Source organism: Elgaria multicarinata, chromosome 21, assembly GCF_023053635.1.
Source record: "Elgaria multicarinata webbii isolate HBS135686 ecotype San Diego chromosome 21, rElgMul1.1.pri, whole genome shotgun sequence".
Classification (NCBI taxonomy): Eukaryota; Metazoa; Chordata; class Lepidosauria; order Squamata; family Anguidae; genus Elgaria; species Elgaria multicarinata.
In genome coordinates, this window is record NC_086191.1 from 12069255 (window position 1) to 12093655 (window position 24401).

At 49.9% G+C, this 24401-nt stretch overlaps 1 protein-coding gene across 2 annotated transcripts; it reads left to right on the plus strand.

Moving 5' to 3' along the window:
* SYVN1 (synoviolin 1) lies at window positions 1-23895 on the plus strand. 2 transcript variants are annotated; one of them, XM_063146169.1, is made up of 16 exons: window positions 1-71; window positions 6013-6161; window positions 7290-7382; window positions 8107-8259; window positions 8936-8984; window positions 10081-10184; window positions 11040-11166; window positions 11609-11708; window positions 13015-13080; window positions 13408-13524; window positions 14311-14471; window positions 15329-15490; window positions 15908-16030; window positions 17341-17527; window positions 18304-18464; window positions 19456-23895. In XM_063146169.1, the coding sequence occupies exons 2-16, from the start codon at window positions 6030-6032 to the stop codon at window positions 19605-19607; spliced, it is 1887 nt and encodes a 628-aa protein (XP_063002239.1). In that variant the 5' UTR covers window positions 1-71; window positions 6013-6029; the 3' UTR covers window positions 19608-23895. The 2 variants fall into 2 exon arrangements, with proteins under 2 accessions (XP_063002239.1, XP_063002240.1); XM_063146170.1 differs by having other exon boundaries at window positions 15911-16030.
* Window positions 23896-24401: the final 506 nt, after the last annotated feature.

Sequence of the window (24401 nt, forward strand, 5' to 3'; positions counted from 1 at the left end):
TCCGGTTGGGAGAGAAGAGAGGAGTTGGTGGTTGAGGTGGGCGCAGGAGCTTCCGGGGCTGCCGGATTTGGGTGAGTTATGGGGTGAGGGGGCCGAGCCCGGGGCAGCTCTCCGTGGGGAAGGGCGGCGGGGCGAGGCGAGGCCCAGGCGGGGCAGGAGGCCCCTTTGGCAGCTGTCACGGTTGTGGGGCAAGGTGGCGTCCCCGGGGGGGGGAACCCCCATGTTGTGGACTACAGCTCCCACAATCCCATGCAGGATGGGGTTGATGGGGGTTGTAGTCCCAAAATGTAGGGAGGGCAAGCAGGTTGCCTACCCCTGAACTATTCATGGCCAATAAGGGCACCAGTCTTCTTGAATGCATGCTCTCTGCAGGATCAGAGGCAGTGTACTGGGGAACATGGGCGTGAGGGTGCTGTTGCACTCATGTCCTGCTTGTGGGCAGTTGCTTGGCCACTGTGTGAGCAGAGCGTTGGCTCTCCTTAGCTGGTTAACTGCACTCTCCATCTGTATTGTGGTGTCACTTGGGTTAATTATCACGAGTACTAGAGGCAGTGTCCAGTATCAGAGTCAGCAGACCTATGTACCCCAGCTGCTGGGGAGCAGGGGTGGGAGGGTGCTGTGGCACCCATGTCCTGCTTGTGGACTTCCTATGGGCAGCTGCTTGGCCACTGTGGGGAGAGAATGCAGGACTAGATGGACCCTTGGTCTGATCCAGCAGGGCTCTTCTTGGTTATCAGTTATTTTATTCTTTTGCAAACATATGTAACAGCGCCACATCCAAGGAAAAGGGGAAGAAAAAAAATATGCACACAAAAGTTAAGTTATATTTTCGGCTCGCTACATATAACAAATCATAGAATCATAGAATAGCAGAGTTGGAAGGGGCCTACAAGACCATCAAGTCCAACCCCCTGCTCAATGCAGGAATCCACCCTAAAGAATCCCTGACAGATGGTTGTCCAGCTGCCTCTTGAAGGCCTCTAGTGTGGGAGAGCCCACAACCTCCCTAGGTAACTGATTCCATTGTCGTACTGCTCTAACAGTCAGGAAGTTTTTCCTGATGTCCAGCCGGAATCTGGTTTCCTTTAACTTGAGCCCGTTATTCCGTGTCCTGCACTCTGGGAGGATCGAGAAGAGATCCTGGCCCTCCTCTATGTGACAACCTCTTAAGTATTTGAAGAGTGCTCTCATGTCTCCCCTCAATCTTCTCTTCTCCAGGCTAAACATGCCCAGTTCTTTCAGTCTCTCTTTATAGGGCTTTGTTTCCAGACCCCTGATCATCCTGGTTGCCCTCTTCTGAACACGCTCCAGCTTGTCTGCATCCTTCTTGAATTGTGGAGCCCAGAACTGGACGCAATACTCTAGATGAGGCCTAACCAGGGCCGAATAGAGAGGAACCAGTACTTCACACGATTTGGAAGCTATACTTCTATTAATGCCGCCCAAAATAGCATTTGCCCTTCTTGCAGCCATATCACACTGTTGGCTCATATTCAGCTTGCAATCTACAACAATTCCAAGATCCTTCTCGTTTGTAGTATTGCTGAGCCAAGTATCCCCCATCTTGTAACTGCATTTGGTTTCTATTTCCTAAATGTAGATCTTGGCATTTATCCCTATTAAATGTCATCCTGTTGTTTTCAGCCCAGCACTCCAGCCTATCAAGATCACTTTGAAGTTTGTTTCTGTTTTCCAGGGTATTAGCTATCCCACCCAATTTTGTGTCATCTGCAAATTTGATAAGCGTTCCCTGCACCTCCTCATCTAAATCATTAATAAAAATGTTGAAGCGCACTGGGCCCAGGACTGAGCCCTGCGGTACCCCACTCGTTGCCTCTCCCCAGTTTGAGAAGGTTCCATTGATAAGTACTCTTTGAGTCCGATTCTGTAGCCAACTGTGAATCCACATAATAGTTGTTCCATCTAGCCCACTTTTAGCTAGTTTGTTAATCAGAATGTCATGTGGTACTTTGTCAAAAGTTTTGCTGAAGTCAAGATATATGACGTCCACAGCATTCCCACGGTCTACAAGGGAGGTTACCTTATCAAAAAAAGAGATCAAATTTGTCTGACAGGATTTGTTCTTGACAAATCCATGTTGGCTTCTAGTGATCACCGCATTGATTTCAAGGTGTTTACAGATCGACTTCTTTATAATCTGCTCCAGAATTTTCCCAGGGATGGATGTCAGACTGACTGGTCTGTAGTTCCCAGGTTCCTCCTTTTTGCCCTTTTTGAAGATAGGGACAACGTTAGCCCTCCTCCTTTCAGCCCTCCTCTTGAAAGCCTCTAGTGTGGGAGAGCCCACCACCTCCCTAGGTAACTGGTTCTATTGTCGTACTGCTCTAACAGTCAGGAATTCTATTCTCTCCTTGTTTGATACATTTAACACATTAATCAAATTCTTTTCTTTCTTCTAAGTTAACTATATCTCATACACTGAATCCACAGACAAATACATCATTTTTCTCTGTTTCTTGCAAGAATTCTATCAGAGGTTTCCATTCAGATAGGAATTCGGCTGTTGATTTATCTCTCATTATCGCTGTAAGCTTTGCCATCTCTGCCAACTCCAATATCTTCAATAGGTTTTCTTCCATTGTTGGCGTTGTTTCATTTCCCCACTTCTGCAGCAGGGTTGTTCTTACGTTCCCATGTTCAAAATATTTCCTCCCCTTTGCAATGTTTCCCAAGTAGAACTACGTGGAAGGTGGCTAAGGGGAGGTTGAGGGTTCTAGAGATGAACCCATGGCAGAAGCTTAGGTTTAGGCACCCATGACTTACCAACCATATGTATGTCCGTGTGCATGAAACTAAGCCACCGTCATGTGTTGTGAAAGCAGCGCACTGCGATTGTCATCTACTTGCCTTTGTTTGTTTGTTGATAACAATGGTGTCGAAACAATAGCAATTTTACCAGTCGGTCCAGCAACAAAATGTTCCAGTGTGTCTTTCTCTTTTCATAGGAGTTAAACGTTCAGGGAGAGGCCATGGCTTAGTGGTAGAGCACCTGCTTTGCGTGTATAATGTATAAAGGTTCGGTCCCCACCAGCACTAGGTTGGGCTAAGGAAGACTCCTGCCTGAAACCTTGCAGAGCCATTGCTCTGACTTGGTATACGTCAACTTACTGCAACGCGCTCTATGTGGGGCTGCCCTTGAAGCTGCTCCTGAAGCTGGAGCTCGTGCAGAATGCTGCAGCTTGGCTGTTGTCTGGAGCTGCCCCTTTCCGGCATGGAACTCCTCTGCTGAGGGAACTGCACTGGCTGCCTATTCGCTACCGGGCCAGGTTGAAGGTTCTTGTACTTGTGTACAAAGCCCTAAACAACTTGGGACCAGGATACCTGAGAGAGCGCCTTCTCCCTTACCAACCTGCCCGGTCACTGAGGTCATCTGAGGGTCTGCTCCTGGTGGTCCCACATAGACCCATCCTCCGATTGGAATCCACCAGGGAAAGAGCCTTTAGCGTGGTGGCCCCCCTCCTGTGGAATTCCCTGCCTCTGGAGGTCAGGTGAGCGCCAACTTTGTCCTCCTTTCAGCGCCTCCTGAAACATCATTATTCCAGGAAGCCTTTCCTTAAACTCACTGTATTTGCTTCTTTTAAAATCTGTTTTATTCTGTGTTCCCCCCCCCCATTTTATCTTGTACACCACTCCGAAATTTTCAATGGGGACCAGTATATAAATATTGTAAATAAATAAATAAATAATACAAGGCAGCTTCCAATGTCCCTATGAGTTTGCTAGACAGCTTTGTTCTCTCCCATTTCCCCTTCCCCAAGGATGCAGCAATCAGGGGTCCATTAAGTACTCTCTCTGTGTGTAGGTATTTCTGCAAACCTTAAAAGTTCCCCTGATCCTGTTGATACCTTCCTCTTGTTTCTCAGAGGCTCTGTTGATGCACACCAGTTGGGTTTGCTAATAAAAATGGTTGATCTGGTGCTGTTTCTCGATATTATTGATATATTGTAAGTCCCGTTCATTGTGTCAAAACGCAGAGAGGCAGAATATATTTCAATTCATAGCTCGCTTTTCTGTTTGCGTATATTCAAGGTGGCTTTCATGTTCAACACGTAATATTACTTAACCTTCGTATTATTTGAATTTATATCCTGCCTGGGTTTTCACACACCCCTGTGGCTGCATTACGACTCCCCGGTCTGGCGGAGGGTAGCAAAACTGGGAATTCAATCCAGTTCTCAGGTGTGGACAGGAAGAGGGGGAGGAATTGGTCTCCCCTGGGAGAAAGTTAACAAATTCCTAAGATGCAGGCTGGCCGTCTATCCAAATACCATCCCACATACCGATTGCTGCTGCTTTCCATCAACAGAACATTTTCCAGCTGGTCAGTCCAGATCACGGGAGAGAACAAATAATGTTTCATGAATTTGTGGAAGGACACGGGGTGAAGGCGGGATTTCTCTCTAGAACAGCCTTCTCCAACCTAGTTCCCTCCAGGTATGTTGGACTGCCCTCCGGTGTAGTAACTACAGTTGCACATACCAGGGAGACGTGGGTTTAAATTCCCAACCAGCCATGAAGAGCTCGCTTGAGCCAGTTGCTTTGCGTGCGTGTGTGTTTGCTCACGCATGCTTGCACATGAGGCAGCATCTAAATGTCATAAGTAAGGTTGCAATGCAAACGTTGGAGATAAGAACTTGCAAGGGAAATCTTTACTTTCTAGCGCGCGAAGAATTCTGTTCCCAAAAGGCTCATGGCCTGGATTGAAGCGTGCCTGTCTGTTCCCTTGTGGGGGCTTTCTTCTTCCAAGATTCTGAACTTATCTGTTTTTGCGGTCAGCCTCTACTCAAGAGGTGTTTAGCACTTGGAGCTTTCAAAGACAATTGCAACTGGAGACAGGATTTTTGGGTCAGTCCAGAGTGGAGCAGTATGCACTTTTAAAAACAAAGCAAGCAGACAGCCAAACTTTCTTCGGATTTGCTCTGCCTGATCACGGGGGCCGTTCTGCCCAATCACCCATGAAATGAATGGCTGCAGTCCTGTGTAGTGGTAGGTTTGTGTAGGGGAACCTTCTGGTGGCTTGTGCCTCACGTTATTGCCGTTTGGGTTTCAACTTCGGGCACCAAAATCTGCTGGATCAGTGTGCAGATTGGCTTACTTGCGTTCAAATAGAGGTTTGCAGGCTTCCAAAATGAAATTCCGCGTTGCTTGCTGAAAACGTTTTTGGGTAGCGTTTGGATCCCTTTTTCCAGGAACTGCTGTGAGCCGTGTGCAGTGGGACTCTTCGGGAAATAGCCTTTTAAACCTGCAAATAATCTTATCTGTAGCTCCTCCAGGGCTCTTGTAACCAAGTTGCTAAAAGATAGAGGCTATTAAAATATATCCCTTGTTGTCTTGGATCCTGCCAGATTCATTTCAGCCACTCTTCACAATTGCCACGTTTTCCAGTTAGCATAACCCAGTTGCTCCTCATAACCAGGGCTGTGAGTGTTGCACCATGCTGCTGCAAATTGTGTGTGCATGGAATTCAGCAACTAAAAGCTCTCAGTTTTCCCCCCCTCTCTAGCAAAAATCTTTCCCTCCCGGCTCCTAAGATAAGCTTGACAATCTGTGAGCGATGCTTACTCAGAACTTTTTTAGGGGGGTCAGAATTTTTGCTTTTCTCGTTGCCGCTTTCGGCGTCTTGTTCCAGCCTTGCAAATGAGTTCATAGAAGTTGATAGTTTGGGAAATGTTTTAAAAGCCTTCTTTGGTGGCATCAAACAATAGGCATGTTTTTGTATATCATTTCTGGGGTGGTTGCTACGAGGTTCCTCATGCTCACCCTAGGCGAGCAATACCAGAGCATGTTTACATGTGTACAGTAACGATGCTGCTCATCAGACGTGGACGTACCGGACCGTAACGATACTAGCAACATGGATGTACCGGACTGTAACGATGCAAATTGGGTGGCTTGTTCAGTGTGTGTGTTTTTCCTTCTGTCTAAGCTGAGGCAAGCGTTGCTTCAGCCCGTGTCTCTAACTCAGCCTCTTTTCTGTCCTCTCTCATGCAGGCCGCTGGGCTGGGGCAATGTTCCGAACAGCCATCATGATGGCTGCCAGCTTGGCCTTGACTTCTGCAGTGGTAGCTCACGCCTACTATCTTAAGCACCAGTTCTACCCCACCGTGGTGTACCTGACCAAGTCCAGTCCCAGCATGGCGGTAAGTCTGCATGCCACTCTTAGGGGAATGGGCGGCTTGATACAGACTGGGTTCGGATGATCAGCCGGGACGGGGTGGGGGCTTGCCGTGTCGCCCAAAGCAGGCGAGGAATGTGGTGGGCATGGCTTCTCAATCACCCCGCAAACCATGGCTTGTTGGAAGGGTTATGTGGTGGTTCCTCTCCAGTCCTCTGGCTCTTGCTCCAGCTGCTGGCAGATGTGACAAAACGCTGCCTACGTTTCAGAGAACCACTGAGCCTGGGAAGAAAAAGGGGGGGGGGGAACCCAAGACAGCTTGCCTGCCCAGATGCTTAAAAAATTGATACTAGTGCCAAAGAACTTTTAACTAGCTATTCAGCCCTAGGTATTGTTAAAGGGAAACTTTAAGGTGGATTCCTGCATTGAGCAGGGGGTTGGACTCAATGCCCTTAAAATCCCCTTCCAGCTCAACGATTCTGTGAGCTGTTTTTGAACGAAAATGTGATGTTCAGCTGTTTGGGTGGCTAAAGATTTGATGGGCCCCACTTCAGCCCATGTTGTGGGTTTACTGCATCCTGTTTGAATGAACTGAGATTCGAGGATACCACCATCTCTCCTCCTCCGCCTGGTGGGCCTTCGCGAATTTGGCAGACTAAGCTTCTGGTGACGGGGTTGTATTCTGAAAGAAGCAATCACAGTTCATGCCACCCACAGACAGCCAAGCTCTTTTTAGTGTTAAGTTCACAGCCAAGCAACGTGTTAAATTCTAGGTGACAAATTCCCTCTCTTGACATCTTTGAGGGTGGGAGCGCCGAGTGGGAGCATCAGCTTGATTTAGTTCGGCTGAGAATCCTGCGCTCTCCTGAAGCAGAGCGGGAAGAAAATCTGAGTCCTTGTGTCTTAATTGGCAATTGACTCTATCCATGGGGCTGTTATTGAGGGCTGAGCCGGACCTGACATTAATTGCATGGATGCCGTTAACGTGTGTGTTTCTTGTTGTGGCAGTGGCAGCCTTTGGGGAACCTGAGCAGCCATGTGGCCTGGGGCGGGGAAATTTAACTCTACTGTAATAAATTCCATCTGGATAGCGCAGAGATGTGTGCGAAAAATGGTTTCCCACTCTTTGTCATTTCTCTGCTTCTTGCGCTAGGTGCTGTACATTCAGGCCTTCGTCGTGGTGTTCCTGTTAGGCAAATTCATGGGCAAAGTGTTTTTCGGGCAGCTTCGAGCAGCGGAAATGGAGGTGAGGCTTACTGGGCCTATACGGTAGTAGCCGTTGGATCATGGCTTTGATGGGGAACTGGAAATCTGGGGCGGTGTGGGTGTGTACATCTTAAGGGCTTCCACAAGGAACCAGAAACTCTGGGTCTCCTTTGTTTGGGCAGCATCGTCTCGTGATCTTGGAGGGGGACGTTACTTGGCTCACGTTGCTCTGTTCTTCATTATGGGGATCTCCATTGACGGTCTCGGAAAGAGAGAGGGCTTTTTGCCATTCCTTCTCGAAGGATTCAGTAATAAATATTGGCAAGACTGATATGTGCATGGGGCAGTAATGCCCACCACTTCCCCATCACTTGAAAAAAGGGACAATGGATAGAAGAGGGTTGTGAAGACATTGAGGGAAGGAGGCAAGAAGTCCTCAAACATACCAGATGTGTGGCGTCCCATTCCGGAATACCTTGAAGCCAGAAGGACTGGAAATTCTCTCTTGTTCACATCTTTTCCCCACCCTTGGCTAGATTCCACCTGACCCACGTAACTGCAGAGAGGCAGGTGTCTAGGCTGGCTACAAAGCAGCAGCTGTTTGGAAGCAAAGTAAAAGAGGCTGAATGTTTTTTTGGGAGGAGGTGCTTGGGGGCATGGGGTGAGTCCCAAAGTTTTTTGGGGTGTGTGCGTGTGTGTGCCTGGAGGCATGGGGAGGGACCCAGGATTAGAGAGAGCGCCTTCAATCAATCTCTCTCACACAGCATCTGCTTGAGCGGTCATGGTATGCAGTGACCGAGACCTGCCTTGCCTTCACAGTCTTCAGGGATGACTTCAGCCCCCGCTTCGTCGCCCTCTTCACCCTCCTCCTCTTCCTCAAATGCTTCCACTGGCTGGCCGAGGACCGGGTGGACTTTGTGAGTACGAGAACGCAAGCGTGTGTGATCCGGAGGGTGTCCTAGGTTGGGCTGAAACGCCCCTCCTTGCTCAAGGACATTCCAATCTGGTGGTGGCGGGGATCACTTTATTCCTTGTAATGTCCAAGCGGCGCAGTTTGGTTTTGTTCAGACTTTTTTTTAAAAAAACTGGAAGCTCCAAGGTCTCTTAGAGCAGTCTTGTAGGAAAGGACGATGTGGAGTAGGGAGCATAGTTCTTGTCGCCGAGGGCACTTGAAGCAAGCCCTGACGTAAGGCCAACCTTGTGGACAATAAGAGGCTAGTTGAGCTTGTGTTTCCATGTTGGCTGCAGAGGAGAAGAAGCCCTCTTTCTGCGCCGCCAATACCAAACCTTAAAAGTGCCTGGGGGCCTCTTCCTGTCCTGGGACTGAGGCTCAGTCTTCCCAGCTGCGGCAGTCGCCATTCTGCAGGCTCCCGGGTTTCTTATGAGCGAAGGGCATTTTCCCAGAAGGCAGAGCAGCCGCCTGCAGGGCAGAGCGCCAGAATGCGTTGACAACGAGCATGCTGTGTGTATATAGTAGAGACGTATGTAAGCTTGGCTGGTTAATAAAGATTTCAGTTCCTGCTTGCCTTGTGGCCGTAATAAGGATGATGGCAGCTAGCTGACCCCTGTCTGGTTTTTTCTCTCTCTCTCTAGATGGAGAGGAGCCCTAACATTTCCTGGCTCTTCCATTTCCGCATTGTCTGTAAGTACCCGTCCTCTTTTGTGCCTTGGCTTAGGTGCCTTGATTCCGTTTCCCCCCTTGAAGTGGGACGCCGTCACCGCAAATCCCGGCCTGTTTCTCACGGAAGACGGCGACCTCAGCCAGGGCCAGCTGTGAACTGCAGCTCGGTTGGAATCCGCTCCGGGTTGCCGTCAGAGTGCCTCTGACTACACGGTCCGCTTGTCCCGGGTTTTGCGGACGGACGGACGAAATGGCGGGCAGGGTTGTGGGGAAGTGAGCATGAGCGGTCGTCGGTTGGAGGCTTGTGCATCATCTTAAGCACTTCCTTCCTGCGACACTGCAAAGGCGGCAGGTGGCCTGGGAAGATAATTTCAGGCGGCTATTTGCATGTCCGGGGCAGCAGCTAGCCAGGAAAGATAATTTCAGGTGGTTATTTGCATACGAGATGCTAGCATGCACTGGAACAAATAGTTATTGTTATTATTAGGAGAGGAGTATTTTTATCTTGCTCTTTTACAGTAGTAGAAGAAGAAAAAAGACAGGCCCTGCCTGTAGGCTCACGATCTTAAAAGGCCACGACACACAAGGAGAAAGGGACGAGGAGGGAAGAAGGGGGAAATTGGAACCCTTTCAGCAGGGCTGGCCCTATTCCCTCCTCACCTCCCTGAGAATAAAGCCCTGCGTGGCCGCTGAATGTGAGGTTCTTGTCGGTACGATCCAACGTGAGTCCTACTTAGACCTGTTGAAATGAATGGGATGTAAATGAGTCATGACTGACTTAAGTCCCACTCGTTTCAAACTAAGGGCTTTTGAGTTCCCTCCATTACATGGAGTAAACATGCCAGAAAGGAGCAATTAATCTGCTGCAGCTCATATCCTATAGCTTGGTCTGCAAAGCCGTGCGATGGGATTTCTGGAGCCCCAGGTTTTTGCCCTGCCTGCCCACTGTGCCTTTCAAGAGAGCTGTGCACAGTTTCCTTGAGACGCTGTGCATGGGTGGGTTTGGGTTGGGGAGATGGCCCCCGTGTCCTCTCCTCCTCCACCCCCCCCCCTTGCCAGCCTTCCCCTGCTTGCTTTGGCTCTCCCAGCGGTGAAACCCTCCCTCTTCCTTTTTCAGCTCTGATGCTACTCCTGGGCATCCTAGATTTCCTCTTCGTCAGCCACGCCTACCACAGCATCCTCACGCGGGGAGCCTCCGTCCAGCTGGTCTTTGGCTTTGAGGTGAATGAGCACACTTTACGGATGCGTGAGCTTGTGGTCCACGGTGGCTGCTGAAGCCCCCCTGGAGCCTTTGGTGCAGGCGACAGATGGCAAAGAGAAGGGGCCACGCGGGCTGGAAGGACGCCGGGGTGTGGGATGAAGAGTCGGGAGTTGTAGCCTTCCCCACCCCATTAATTAGTTTCCACAACTAATTAATCCGTCCCTGTTTTCCATACAAGTGAATGCAGCAGGGGTGGGGTATCTCAGGCCCAGGGGCCAAAATCCAGCCCTCCTGTGGTTCACCAAAGGGCGACGCCCCCTTCCCCTGGCCCCACCTCTTTCCCCAACCACCAAATCTTTGGTGACCTCCCAGCTTTGTGTAATTCCCCCCTCCCCTTCTAAAAGGATGAAACGCCTCTTACGAAGCTTCGTTACTGGCAGGAAGTGCTTTAAGCTATCATATGCTGGTGGGTTTTTTGGGTGGGAGATTGCCCCTGCCCTTTCCCCTGCCCCTTTCGCTTCCAGCGTGGAGAGCAAAGTTGCCCAAGGCAGCAGAAGTGACGGAAGAGCCCTGTTTCTCTTCTCTCACCTCTCTACGATGCGGCGTGATGGAAATGTCCGATGTCTTCTCCTGAGTCACCTGGCCACACTTTTGTTTTGTAGGCAGCTGCGTCCAGGTGGGCCTGGCTTGATTTTGCAGCTCTTACTCATTGTGGAGTAAACTGTAAGGGAGAGGACTGCGGGTCCCCCCCTGCTTCCCCCCCCCCCGGTTTTATGTTCGGAGAAGGAAGGGCAAGGTTAGGGAGAAGTAAGCTAGCGGATGCCTCCTTCTGCCAACTAACTTGGGTTCCCCCCGCCCTCTCCCCGTCTCCGCAGTACGCCATCCTCATGACTATGGTGCTCACCATCTTCATCAAATATATCCTGCACTCCATCGACCTCCAGAGCGAGAATCCCTGGGACAACAAGGCGGTCTACATGCTCTACACAGAGCTCTTCACAGGTAAGGGGCTCTGTAGGAGAGGCTCCTGCAGCCGCTTTCTTCACTTGGTGAATGAGCGTGCGTTGCTTTTTGATATCCACCCTTTTCCTCGACAGTTTGCCCTCCTGGTTTCATACTGTCACTGGCGGCTAGCTCTGCCCAGCGGCTTACCTGCCCAGGAACGACTCTGCCTCCATGTCTTCCTGCCTCAGATTTTGCCAACTTGCTTTGCCTCCTTCCCTCCTGCGGAGGAGGTACGGCTGGAGAGGCCCCACGTACAGCGGCTTGCGCTGCCGATGGTGTTGACTTTGTGCCAGCCAAGGTGTTACAAAATGTGACTCCAATCTGTATGTGCTTCAGGCGGCTTTGCGCCTTCATTTCACGTATGTTTAACAGGTTGCTGAGTGCGGAAACCAGGGAACCAGGGCTGAGATTGACCTCTTCTCTTCCTTCTCCTCCCCAGGTTTCATTAAGGTCCTCTTGTACATGGCCTTCATGACCATCATGATAAAAGTGCACACCTTCCCGCTCTTTGCCATCCGGCCCATGTATCTGGCAATGAGGTGAGGCGTGTGCTGCCTGTATACGTGTCTTTGTTCGCGTCCGTCTATCTGTTGTGGTTGATGCATGCAAAATACAAGGCCTTAGGCTTGAAAGAAGCTTCCAGATAGTCCTTGAGAACCTTCACGGCAGCTTTCCCCAACCTGGTGTCCTCCAGATGTGTTGGATGGCAAGTCCCATTATCATGGCCCATTGGCTGAGGGTGGTGGGAGTTGTAGTCAGACACATGCGAAGGCTGTTTGATGGCGAGTGGAGATAAATAAAGTTTATTTACGATAGTGCATGCGCTGGTAACTTCGAGGCTCAACTTCTGCAATGCGCTCTACGTAGGGCTACCTTTGTGCCTAGTCCGGAAACTTCAACTAGTTCAAAATATGGCAGCCAGGATGGTCACTGGTACACCTAGGGGAGACCCCATTACACCAGTCTTAAAATCACTTCACTGGCTGCCAATTCGTTTCCGGGTGAAGTATAAAGTGTTGGTGATCACCTTTAAAGCCCTTCATGGTTTGGGTCTAGGCTACCTGCGGGATCGCCTTCTCCCGTACAATCCGCCCCGCACACTCAGGTCCTCTGGGAAGAATTTACTCCAGCCAACAAAAACAAGGCTGACAACTATTACCCAGAGGACCTTTTCTTCTGCTGCTCCCAGTTTGTGGAATGGCTTGCCGGGAGAGATTCGTCGACTTAACAGTCTTCCAGAATTTAAGAAAGCCATAAAGACTGATCTCTTCCAGCAGACCTACCCAGCTAAATTTTAAGATGCCTTTTTTAATGGTGTGCTGCTTTTAATGATGCACTGGTTTTAAACGTTTGAATTAGTTGTATGTATTTTATGGTGTTTTTATTTGTGTTGTACCCCGCCTCGATCCAGAGGGGGAGGCGGGTAACAAATAAATAAATAAATAAATTATTATTATTATTATTATTATTATTATTAGTTGCATCTTGATCACTGCTTGGTGCTTTTTGAAAGTTGAGACATATTGTTTACAGACTTTTTAAAATTCATAGAGTAAACCAGTTGACTTAACTATTAAAAGACTGGACTTTTAATCAGCGGGAAAAGGTGCCTGTTACCTTCAAGTGCCGCATCTTCTATATGTAGAGCAGCTGAAACAATGTTAACGTTTCATTACAACAGATGTGCTCGTTGTTGCCTGCATGTTCCCAAAGCATATCTAGCGCGACATCTTCCTTTGCGCCCAGATTACTGCCATTCGCAGAGCCATCTTTTATGTGATGTTTTTGATAAAGCTTTCGAATCGGCAGCAGGCAGGCACTTGACGCTCTCCTGTCTCTGTCCAGGCAGTTCAAGAAAGCTGTGACGGATGCTATCATGTCCCGCCGGGCTATTCGCAACATGAACACCTTGTGAGTACCGGCTGTGCTGAGGGCGAGGAGGCGGCAGGGCGGGAAGCGGTGGAGGCTGGGGGAAGTCAGATCTCCCAGCGCTTCCGACAGCTTTGAGCGAAGAAACCAGCTAAGCAGGGCTCAGGAATCAAACAGAGAAGCTGTGGTGACTCCAGCCCAGAGTTCCCTGGCGTGTTAAAAAGCAGTTCAGCCGTTCCTCAGTGCACAAGCTTCTGTGAGCAGTTATCCACAGCTGTAGAGTTAAATCGGTCAGATTCATGCCTTGGATTGGCTCTGCCATCCACATGGAAGATTTTAATGGCTGCCGGTCACCCTTTTCCCTCTCAGGTACCCCGACGCCACCCCGGAAGAGCTGCAGGCCATGGATAATGTGTGCATTATATGCCGTGAGGAAATGGTGACGGGGGCCAAACGCCTGCCCTGCAATCACATATTCCACACCAGGTGGGGAAAAGGCGGAAGCATGACTGATCCTTGTGAATCCAGGTTCTTATGAGATGGAGCAAACGAAGCTGGTTTTATACCGGCAGTGTTTGCACATCATACTAACCTTCCCGTTTCGTGATAAACATGGCTGGGGAGAGGAGAAGGAGTTCGGAACCTTTTGCTTTCCCTTTTAACGACCCAGAACTGTAATTAATCTCAACTACAGTGAGTTTAAACAAGCCGGCTTCAGTATCTATGGTTTGATGTTGGCTTGTCTGAGATCAAACAGTTAGTGTTAACTGTAGTTTGCTGTTCTGGGTAACGTGACAATCATCAGTTAAGCATTAAACTAAAAGCAAAAGCTTCCAAACTCTGAGCCTCAAAAGCACAGAACACGCCTTGCCCTTCTCTAGACACTGGAGAACGAGGGGGGCCTCTTATGAGCATTAAAAAAAAATACTCCCCTGTGGCATGCTAGCTTCATCTTCATTCAACATTGGCAATGGGGCAGTGTCTTAGCTTAGGGTGTGCAGAGCAGGCCATGTGGCTACAGCTCTCTTACACCGCCTTGTTGCCTCCTCCCATTCTCTGCCGCCTGAGGAGACTGCCTCACACTACCTAATGGTAGGGCTGGCCCTTGAAGGTAGCTATGACCACGCGCTCTTCGTTGAATGGCTGTGTCAGGGATCGTCGGCCTGGGGGTTGGAGGGATGGACGGGGCAGCCAGGATCCAGCCCAAGGCAGGCACTGAGTACGTGTTGTGCTACTGCAGCCCTGACAGAGACGTCCTCTCCTCTTCCTCAGCTGCCTGCGGTCCTGGTTCCAGCGGCAGCAAACCTGCCCCACCTGCCGGATGGACGTCCTCCGCGCCTCCCTCCCCACTCAGTCTCAGACCCCCCCAGAGCAGCAGGACGGAGGGCAGCAGCCACCGCTGCCGCCGCATCAGATTCCCCAGCCGCCAAACTGTGAGTTTTGCTTTGTGAGCTGCCACAGACGTCATCTCCTAGTCAGTTTTCCAAGTTATTGCCCCAAGTGGTCCCTGACTCAAACAATTTCATCCCACCCCCTCAAAAATAGAACAGGTGGCACTGTGGGATTTCACAAGATGCCACCATAACTCTGAGAAAGGAGTGTTGTGGGTTCCATAGCTGGAGCGAGAACATTTCTGGACGCTCACTTGCTTTCGCTATGTGGTCGCCTTGTAACTACAGTATAATGAAGTACAGAGAACAGTCATATTTAGCGGTGCCTGATACATGAAATGTGCCCACTGTAGACTGGCTATACCAGCCTTCCCCAAGCTGTTGCATGCTGGGAATTGTAGTCCCAACACATCTGGAAGGCATCAGGTCGAGGAAGGCTGGGCTCAACTGTCCCGCTGCTGCGTAAACACTTCCTTTTAAACTTTATATTAAAAAACACCCCACAACACCTCTATTTATGTATTGGTTTGTATTTCCGTACTGCCTTTCTGAAGCTGGCTGAGGAGGTTTGCAGAATGTTCAGGAAATTAAAGAAAAAACAAATAGAAACGTAGCAAAGCGTTCAGCACAACCTTAGATACTGTTAACAGCAGCCTTAAGAAGGCAAGTGAACAAAATGTGTCTTGGCCGTTCCACCCCTTCCCGAATGCAGAGAGAGAGAGAGAGAGAGTGAGTGGAGACCAGTCTCCGCTCTAAAAAGGAGGGAGTGCATTTCCCCCTGCCTGGCTTTCCTTTCATTGTCGGGGGTGGCCTGGCTCTCTTTGCAGTGGGCTCTACGCTCCTGCGCATACCAGGTGTCGAATGTTCCCACTGTACCTTCTCTTCTTTTTTTCCCGCAGTTCCCCAAGGCATCTTGCCACCATTTCCTCCGGGGATGTTCCCTCTGTGGCCCCCCATGGCTCCGTTCCCTCCGGTGCCTGGCGTCCAGCCACCCAACAACGCAGACAGTGCTGCTGCAGCAGCAGCGGCTACTCCTTCCACATCTGGGGCACAGCCTGCAGGTAAGTGAGATGCCCCACGTTTGGGCCCCGTCCTCTTCCGGGGCATTTGGCGAGTTAGCGCTGTCGGCCTCGCTGTGACCGAGATGGCTGGGTCATGTCTGGGACTGAGGTTAGGTTTCAGGACCTTGGTCAGCAGCGCTGGGGCCAGAGAACTAACAAGGGAGTCCAGCAGAGGTGGGTTTTTATAGTTCTGCCAGGAGACTCTCAGGTCTGTTAAAGGGCCACCAGCCTGTTTCTGCAGGCGTTGACTTCTCTCAGGGAGTGATGGTTGGAGAAGCGGGCGGCCATTTGGGGGCTGCTCCCCCAGGGTCTTCACTGGAGGAGTCTGATATCCACTCCTTAGTCAGAGGCGGTAGAGGCAGGTGGCTTCCGTGTCACTGCGTCAGTGAATCCGCTCCAGGTTGCTGTCTTCTCCAGCAGGCGCTGCCAGGCCCAGTGGCGATTCGGCCTCCACAGCGGACGCCACAGGCTCTGCAGGGACGGTGCCCGGTTTCGCCTTCCCTCCCCCTTGGATGGGGATGCCATTCCCACCTCTCTTTGGTAAGTCTCTGAACCCAAACAGACCATCGCTTTGTCTGAGTGTGTGTGGGGTGTGTGTATGTTTCCATGCCTGGCTGCTAGGCTTGCTCCAGGACATTTTGAAGAACGGGAGGAGGAGGCTGGCAACCAAAGACAGCGAGACGCTTTGGGCACACGGGAATCGAAGACCCAAACCTTCCGCTTGGCTGTGAAGCTCCCGAGGTGACCTAGGACAAGTCGCTGCATCACAGGTTGCATCATGTGCTTCGTAGAGGGTTGGACGATAGTGCCAGAGAATCCTGGCTTATTGCCAACGAGCCACATGAAGCCTGTTTGCTCTTGCTTGTTGTTACTATTTTATTACATTTGTATACTGCCCCATAGCCGAAGCTCTCTGGGTGGTTTGCTTTCCCTGCTAGCATAACTGCTCTCGGAACCAAGATTCCTCTGAACTCTGCCTCTACTACTTCACACTGCAGCCGGAAGGTTGTCTAAAGCAGTTTCGCCCTAAAGACGCACACATATTTTCTCTTGGTAAAGAGTTCCTTTTGAATGTTTTGGGAACCACGTGCAGCTTCCTTTGGGGTGGCGTTGAGGGGAGATTCCGCTGACGTGCTCGCCCTCAGTTGTCGGGCAAAGAAGGGGTGGGGGTGGTCTGCCAACAGTTGCTTCTGCAAGCCTCCCCCCACTGCATTTAAATTTCTCAGGAGAGGTGAAGGTGGCTATTCTTGGCTTGGCGAGAGGGGCTCCGCAGCACATGGGCCAAGTGAGGGCAGCCAATGACACCGCTGGAGGTCTTGGCAGGCCACACTCACAAGGGTGGCAATTTTTAGACGTTAACCTCCTGCCCGTGTTCCCCAAGAACTGGTGCACATAGGCAGACTGCTTCTGATACTGGAGGTGGCACAGAAGCATCAGGACTAGTAGCCGTGGATCGCCGCCGCCTCCGAGGCTTTGTCCAACACCCCCCTTTAAAGCCATCCAGATTTCTGTCCATCGCTATGCCTCCCTCTCCACTTCCTTCACACCATACATCATATCCCCCCTCACTCGCCTTTTCCCCTAAGCTAAACAACATAGAGGGAGGCAGTCCTTAAGGCATCCTGGCCCTAGGCCACAGCTGAGTTTAACCGTTGTCATCGAAAGGCCAAACGTCTCGGACCCAATGAGTCTCAGCATGGCGGATGCCCTCTTGAAATGGAATGGGAGCAGTGTCTACGGTCCAGCCGCTTTTTCCTTTATCTTTTTCTAACGTTATCTTAATAGATTCCTGATTTAGCAACTAGCTCCTTGTCACGCTACTCAGTCGCTCTCTCTCTTTCCTCTCAAAGGTTTCCCTCCTATGCCGGTTCCGCCCTCTGGGTTTGCAGGGCTGACGGAAGAAGAACTGAGGGCCATGGAAGGCCACGAACGTCAGCACTTGGAAGCCCGGCTCCAGTGCCTACAGAACATTCACACGCTCCTCGACGCAGCCATGCTGCAGATCAACCAGTACCTCACAGTGCTCGCGACGATTGGGTAAATCGCCTGGCTCTTTCCGCCAAAGATGTGTTGGAAGTTAAACTCTATTCCAGAGATAAGCAGAATTAGCAGCGTCTCTCAGCGTAGAACACAGCAAAGACACAAATGAGGCTCAGGATTCTTTGCTTAGTTAAAACAAAGCCTTTTCCTGGCAGTTGAATAACTTAGTTACAGCAACACACATACTCACAAACGTTCATAATAGTTTACACAGCAGCAGCTTTACAGATGGAGTGGATAATGGATACAAAACACAGGCATTTATATAGAGCAAAACTGTACAGTCGTGGAATCACTAACTGACTAATTGAAAAACATCTCCAGCCAATGATTCAATAATTGTCCAGCTGAGGCCTTGACATTTAGAAAATACATTTCTGCTGATTTCTTCATATTCCTTCAAGCCGCCAGGCACTTCTAAAACAGTGGTAAAAGTAAAACCAGATCCATTCCAGGATCCAACAAGATGTGCTCCCGCAGCCAAGGTTTAAAATAAAACAATACTTCAATTGAGAATTACTGCAGCTCGTAATTCTCAAACCGGGACGCTTTAGGGCAAAACGTCACTTCCTTTTGAGATGAGGTGGTAGGAGAGTGTTGCTTGTGGGTTGGAGCTGTTGCTGAGTGGCCTAGTTAATTGGTTTGGTTCCCCCCCCCCCCATCTGTCCAAAGGGAGCTAAAACCGAAAACAGTAGGATATCTCAGCCCAGCCAGGGATTCTTCTCCCAGTTCTGGCATTCTGCCCACTGTGCCTCTTTCTCTCTCTTGCACAGGGCGCCCCGAACTGCCCAGCCACCAAGTGCTTCAGCCACGTCGACGTCCGCTCCGGAGACCCTCACCCCTGAACCTGGCCCCGGTGAAACTCCCACCACCTTCCAGTCTACTGAAGGCACCTCCCCATCAGCAACAGAGACGGACACGTCGGATCAAGACGGTAACCAGCATTTATTGGCTTGATAAGAAGCTGTCTTTGGAAGGATACTGTTAGGGCAGTTAACCAGAGTTCCCAATTCTGCACCGGAGAGACATTACACTTACTGAGTGTATCTTTTCCTTTAAAGTCCAGCTGTTCAAGGGCCCAGCGAACGGTCTGGGAAACAGGCCAGTCTCTTGGGGACTGCTGAGAGCCTCATTGGAAGAGCACAATAGAAGTATAATAAATTCCAGTTGTTTAAACCATCCAAAAGAGCCTCGTGTGGCGCAGAGCGGTAAAGCAGCAGTTTCTGCAGCCGAAACTCTCCCCACGGCCTGAGTTCGATCCCAGCGGAAGCTGGTTTCAGGCAGCCGCCTTGGGTCGACTCAGCCTTCCATCCTCCCGAGGTCGGTAAAATGAGTACCCAGTTAGCTGGGGGGAAGGTAATAACGGCCGGGGAAGGCAACGGCAAACCACCCCGCTATAAGGCCTGCCGAGAAAACGTCAGCGAAAGCTGGCGTCCCTCCAAGAGTCAGTAATGACTCAGTGCTTGCACGAGAGGTTCCTTTCCTTTCCTAAACCATCCGAAACAAACTACTCTGCAGGTTTTTCCTGAGATGCCCCCTATTCTGAACTCGTAATAGACTTGCTCTGGATTGTGTGAGTTGATTGTGCAGGTCACGGATGATGGCCTTGCTTGTGGCAGAGGCATTTGGACCTGTCTGCCTCCTTGTATCAAGAAATCGAGGAAAGGGGTTAGGTCTGTAGTCCTCATGGCGTTTTGCAAAGTCACGAGGGCTACATAAGTTACCTTCCTTGATTTCTTTGACGCTGCTAGATATAGTTACCGGGCAAAAAACACCCGCCGAGCAAAAATGCCGACAGGTATCCAGATAAGGTTGTGCCTTAAAACGATCCCTAACAGTGTTGCGACAGCTTTGAACCATCAGGACTAGAAACATGATGGCGTTTTTCGTACCGCTTCCTATAGATTCTCTTCTGTGTTTTCTAGGTCCGTCCCCGGTGGCCGGCGCCGAGGGCTACACAGAGCCATCGGGCCCGAATGAAGATGCGGAGCACTCCTTGCCAGAAGAACCCGACACGGCAGAACTGCGTCGGCGCCGACTCCAAAAACTGGAACTGCCTTCTTCCTCTTCCCATTGATGGTCTCTGCTGCCCCCTTCCGGTGAGGCCTTGTTCCGTGCCTGGGCTTAACTGTCTCACGGATGTCTCTCCCCTTTTTCATTAAAAGAAGGAGAAAAAGAAGCGCAAACGCAACGTGGAGTGAGTGCGAAAGGGGCGAGAGAAACCAGACCTGGACGTCTTGACTTGTGCTGCCAAGTGCCGATGTGACGGGAGGCCGCTGAGGGACGCTGTTTTGCAAGAGGGGGCGGGGAGGATGTGCGAGTGCATTGCAGAGCTGACGTTGCCTTCATTTATACCTTCGACTGCCCCATCCCTCCAACGCAAATCAGTCCTCTCACACCAGGGCGGTCACACTTCTCGTATCAAGATCTGGGCTGGACGGACTCGTCCCCAACAGAGGCAGGCGGGTTTCACCCTGGGAGAGATCTCCCTTCCTTCATTTTTTTTGGATATCATCTAAACAATAAGGGCATGACCAGCTGGATGAGCTGCTCCATCAGGAATTGGGGGTGGGGGGTGGGGTGAGTGGCTTTTCCCACACGTCCTTGGTTTTCTCTTGCTTCTGTTCTCCTCCTCTAGTTCTGCAGCTGCGTTCTCGTCTGCCCGTCCTAAGCAAATAAGCAAAGCAGCATTGTCAGTTTCGATGACCGCTGCCTGGAATGTGCCCTTGCCTTTTTTTTTTGTAGGTGAATTGTGCAGGTTGCCTTCTCTGGATCGCTTTAGAACAGGAGCCCTGAAATGTACAGGCTGCAGCCCCTCCTCTGCCCGCAGTCGTCGTCCCCTAACCTCCCCACTCCAACTCCCCACCAGCTAGGATGGGAAAAAGGTCAAGAGGCTTTAGAATGAACTTTTGCTGACCGAGGATCGGAGCAGACGTTCTGTTCGGAACCCTGTATTTCGAGGTCTCTGTGCTTCTCTCGGCAGAGACGGCTAGTTTTGTTGCACAGTAAATGTGTGACTTGAATCTTTTGTGCTTCCTTACTTGGCTCTTTAAAGAAAGGATCCCGGTAGTTGTAGGGCAAGCAAGCAACGGTAGATTGAGAAGGTCCCTGCGTGCTGCTGCGAGAAGGGTTTGGCTTCATCTCCTTCTGCTGTTTCCTTGGTTCCTGGGGAACTGGGAACGAGGCCACGGTTTGGCAATTACTGCAGCCTGGGGCCTATGCAGTTCCTAATCCTGAGGGTTTTTTTTAGCCCTGAGCATCCAGTGTGGCTGGCAGGCAGTGGGTAGTAAAACCTGTAGAAACCACTGACATCCCAGAGTATGCTTAAAAGCATGTTTCCGTCCCGTTGGTTCAGTAGAGCCCAGGCCACCCTCTCCTCCTTGTGGTGCTCAGTGTTCCTGGTTCTGGCGCCCTCTTCCTCCTCCTCAGAGCCTGCTAGACTTTCAGTAATCCCACTGGGCCCACTGTTCTTTGTAGCCCCTCCTCAGTCTGTCTCCCGAATGCTTCGCGCCATCACTGCTCATTCGAAAGTTCGCGCAGGTAGCACAGAGCCGTCTGTCCCTCAGCTTCTGGAGATGAGGGTGTTGCAAATGCAGCTTGTGTTGGTCTGCCTTCGTTCCTGGAGCTTCGCCGTCACTCTCCCTTCCTCCCTGTGGCGTCTTCCACCAGAAGTCCTGTAATTCTGTCAGCTGATAGCTTTGAAAGTGGGACTCGTACCCTAAGTATAGCAGGTAGAATTTCTGTGCATGTAGTGGGGCTTCTCAGCATGGCCCCCCTTTCCTAAAAATAACATCACTGTGAGAAAAAGCCAATGCGGTGATGCCAGGAGCTGTAAGCCCCAAGGAAGTCCAGGTGGGGTGTGGAAGAATTCGCTTTAGCTGTCTGTATGTCATCCATAGAGGGCTGGAGAAAGTATTCAGGTTTGATACCTTAATCATAGTGAGTGGCTTGCAGGAACTGTGGAAGGAATTGGGGTGTATTCAGGGAGTCCTCAGCGCTGGGAAGAGCTGTGTTGCTACCTGCACTTTGAATTCCCATGTTCCAAGTACTTGGGAATTGTAACCCCCTCCTCTATGGGGGTCCTTAACTGCTCCACATTCTTAACGGGGGAACACTTGTGTATTGTCTCTCCCCCTCTCTATACCAGTGTCCCATAACCTGCCCCAAAGGTACCTCCTAAATCCTAACGATTGCTTCACTCCTGGGACACCAACTTTCGGGTATTGATTTTTATTTTTTTAATGCTAGACCACCTCTGTTTTTTCAGACAAACCAGCCACATCTTTGCAGGTTCGGGCCCGTTTGTGCATTTTTAGGTGTATTTTTCAGATGGGTTAGTGAACTGTGAAAGGCAGTATTAATGTTGCCTATCTGGCAGAAGAGAGCGAGTAAAAAACGGAGCAATTTAGATTTGGGGGGATGGGTGGAGAGAAAGTGGGCACAGCTGGGGTGGTTTGAAAGATTGATGCCAATCAATAAAAGACTTTGACCAAGGCTTCTGTTAACTTCATCTTTCCTGGTTTCAAAAAGAGTTTAGTACGCAATTCTCTCCCTAGAGCTGGATTTACTGGGACGGATTTACACAATGGTCAGGCAGGAGAAATTTCACCCGGGTTGTGCTCTGTAAAGGGGTAAATCTGACCACGCGGATGGAAATGGCTCTGCGAACCAGAAGGGACTCTGTTGGAAGAATGCAGGAAGCAATAAGGGGTTACTTTTTGGGGGTACCCTCCTATTCCCCCCACCCATAACCTAATTAGAAGGATAATCTGGGTCTTTCTGTTTGGGACAAGTGTATTGACCGTCAATAAGTGACTGAGCCTTACTTAACTTCTCTAGTGGAAAAGAAGTCTTGCAATTATATGCGAATTGCAATGCTGAATTGGTTTGGCAGAGCAAGGCTGCATATGAAGCACCTATAGTTTTCCCAACCTGGCGTCCTTCAGATGTGTTGGACTACAACTCCCAATATCCCCCTGTGGCTGGCTGGGGGATGCTGGGAGTTGTGTTTCGGCAAATCTGGATGGCGCCAGGTTGGGGAAGGGTTTTCTGATGGCTCATTCCAGAAAGCTGCACAGGGCTAGAAAGAGAGGTACTTAATTTTTGCGGTTCCACCCACCGCCTTGTGAAAACATCAGCTGACATCGAGCGATGTCACTTCAAGGGGGTGATAATTCTGAAGTGTTTGGAGGGTGGGTGGGTGGGTGGTGGGGATATGATGCTTGTCATGTGTAGCACAAGGCAGCTGCTAAAAAGTCATCTTCCAAATCCTTGACTTTCCCATTCATACTCCTTTCGTTCCATCGCCTACGCAGTGGCCTCTCTAGGCTCCACCTGTGATATTTCATTCAAGGAATACCATACCCCAAAGAGTTGCAGGTGTGTTGTGTCTAAAATACCAAGGCCCACCTTTGAGAGAGCGGGCCACTATCCAAACCATCAGAAACCTTTTTGGAGGAGGGAAGGAGAGATGTGTCTTAGTGACACTCCTTTCTTGCCAGTATATATTCCCTGCTCCGTCCCTCCACACAATCGATCGCTGAGGCTGCAATTGGAAATGGAGAGAGACATCGCCTGTTTGCAGTTGCTTAATGCGTAGATTTCCTGTATGATTTCTTCCCTGTCTTCTTTTAAAAACGAAAAAAGGGCTTGGATTTTATGCACACTATTCCCCCCCCCCCCCGAGAGCCAAGTGGCCTTTCCTTCACTCCTCCAAAGCGACATGTTTGAAAGTGGCTAGTTCAGACGGGCGGGCGGCCAGCCTCTCACCTTCACCTGCACTATTTCAGCTGCCGCATCACACATTTCTATAAAGCAAGAAATCTGGTTTTTGAATGCTCTGGTTCCTTAACAAAAAGTAGGCCACTAGGAAAACCAAGGATATGTGACACACACAACCTTCAGTCCATCATTTCTTTGATTCCTCATCTAGTTAAAAAGTTGGGGGTGAAAGAGGGAAATTATGTTTTGTAAAAGCTCTTACTTGCACATAGAGATGCCATGTTCGGTTACATGCCAAATCCATAACTTCTCCTTTTTTAAAAAAAACCAAACCCAAATTACATCACAGTCTTGAATTTCCATCAGTGGGTTCTTCTGGTTTCTTTTAACATCAGCTGTGTTTGGCTCAGGGTCTGTTGAATGCCACCACAATTTTCCCCCATCAAACTTGTCTCCTTTTCGGAGTTGATATCGAAAGCTAAGGCAGCGCAGCGAAAGGTGTGTGGCCTCCTTTTCGTCACAGCTTCTGTTCAGCTGCGTCTTACGTGGAGGCAGAGGAGGTAATTATTTAATGTTTTGTAAATATTGTATAATTTTTAATAGCTTGAATTGTATATATCCGGCGAATAAAAACTTGCATTAAAGATTGCTTTGTGTCACTCATCTGTAATATCGTTAGGTGTGACCACATTACACCAGTTTTAAAATCTCTTCACTGGCGGCCAATTAGTTTCCGGGAGAAGTATAACGTGTTGGTGATCACCTTTAAAGCCCTACATGGTTTGGGTCCAGGCTACCTGCGGGATCACCTTCTCCCGTACAGTCCGCCCCGCACACTCGGGTCCTCTGGGAAGAATCTACTTCAGCTAGCAAGAACTAGATTAACAACTGTTCCCCAGAGGACCTTCTCTTCTGCTTCTCCCAGACTGTGGAATGGCCTGCCAGAGGAGACTCATCAACTTAACAGTCTACTAGCGTTCAAGAAAGCTATAAAGACTGATCTCTTCCGGCAGGCCTACCCAGTTGAATTTTAAGATGCCTTTTAAAATAATTTGCTACTTTTAATAATGTATTCATTTTTAATGTTTTAATTAGTTATATGTATTTTATGGTGTTTTTATTTGTGTTATACCTCGTCTCGATCCAGAGG

Coding starts and splice junctions, on each gene's coding strand:
- SYVN1 (XM_063146169.1), top strand. CDS start 6,030: ATGTTCCGAACAGCCATCATGATGGCTGCCAGCTTGGCCTTGACTTCT. Junction 17,528..18,303: donor ACAGTGCTCGCGACGATTGG/GTAAATCGCCTG, acceptor TCTCTTGCACAG/GGCGCCCCGAACTGCCCAGC. Junction 18,465..19,455: donor GGACACGTCGGATCAAGACG/GTAACCAGCATT, acceptor TGTGTTTTCTAG/GTCCGTCCCCGGTGGCCGGC.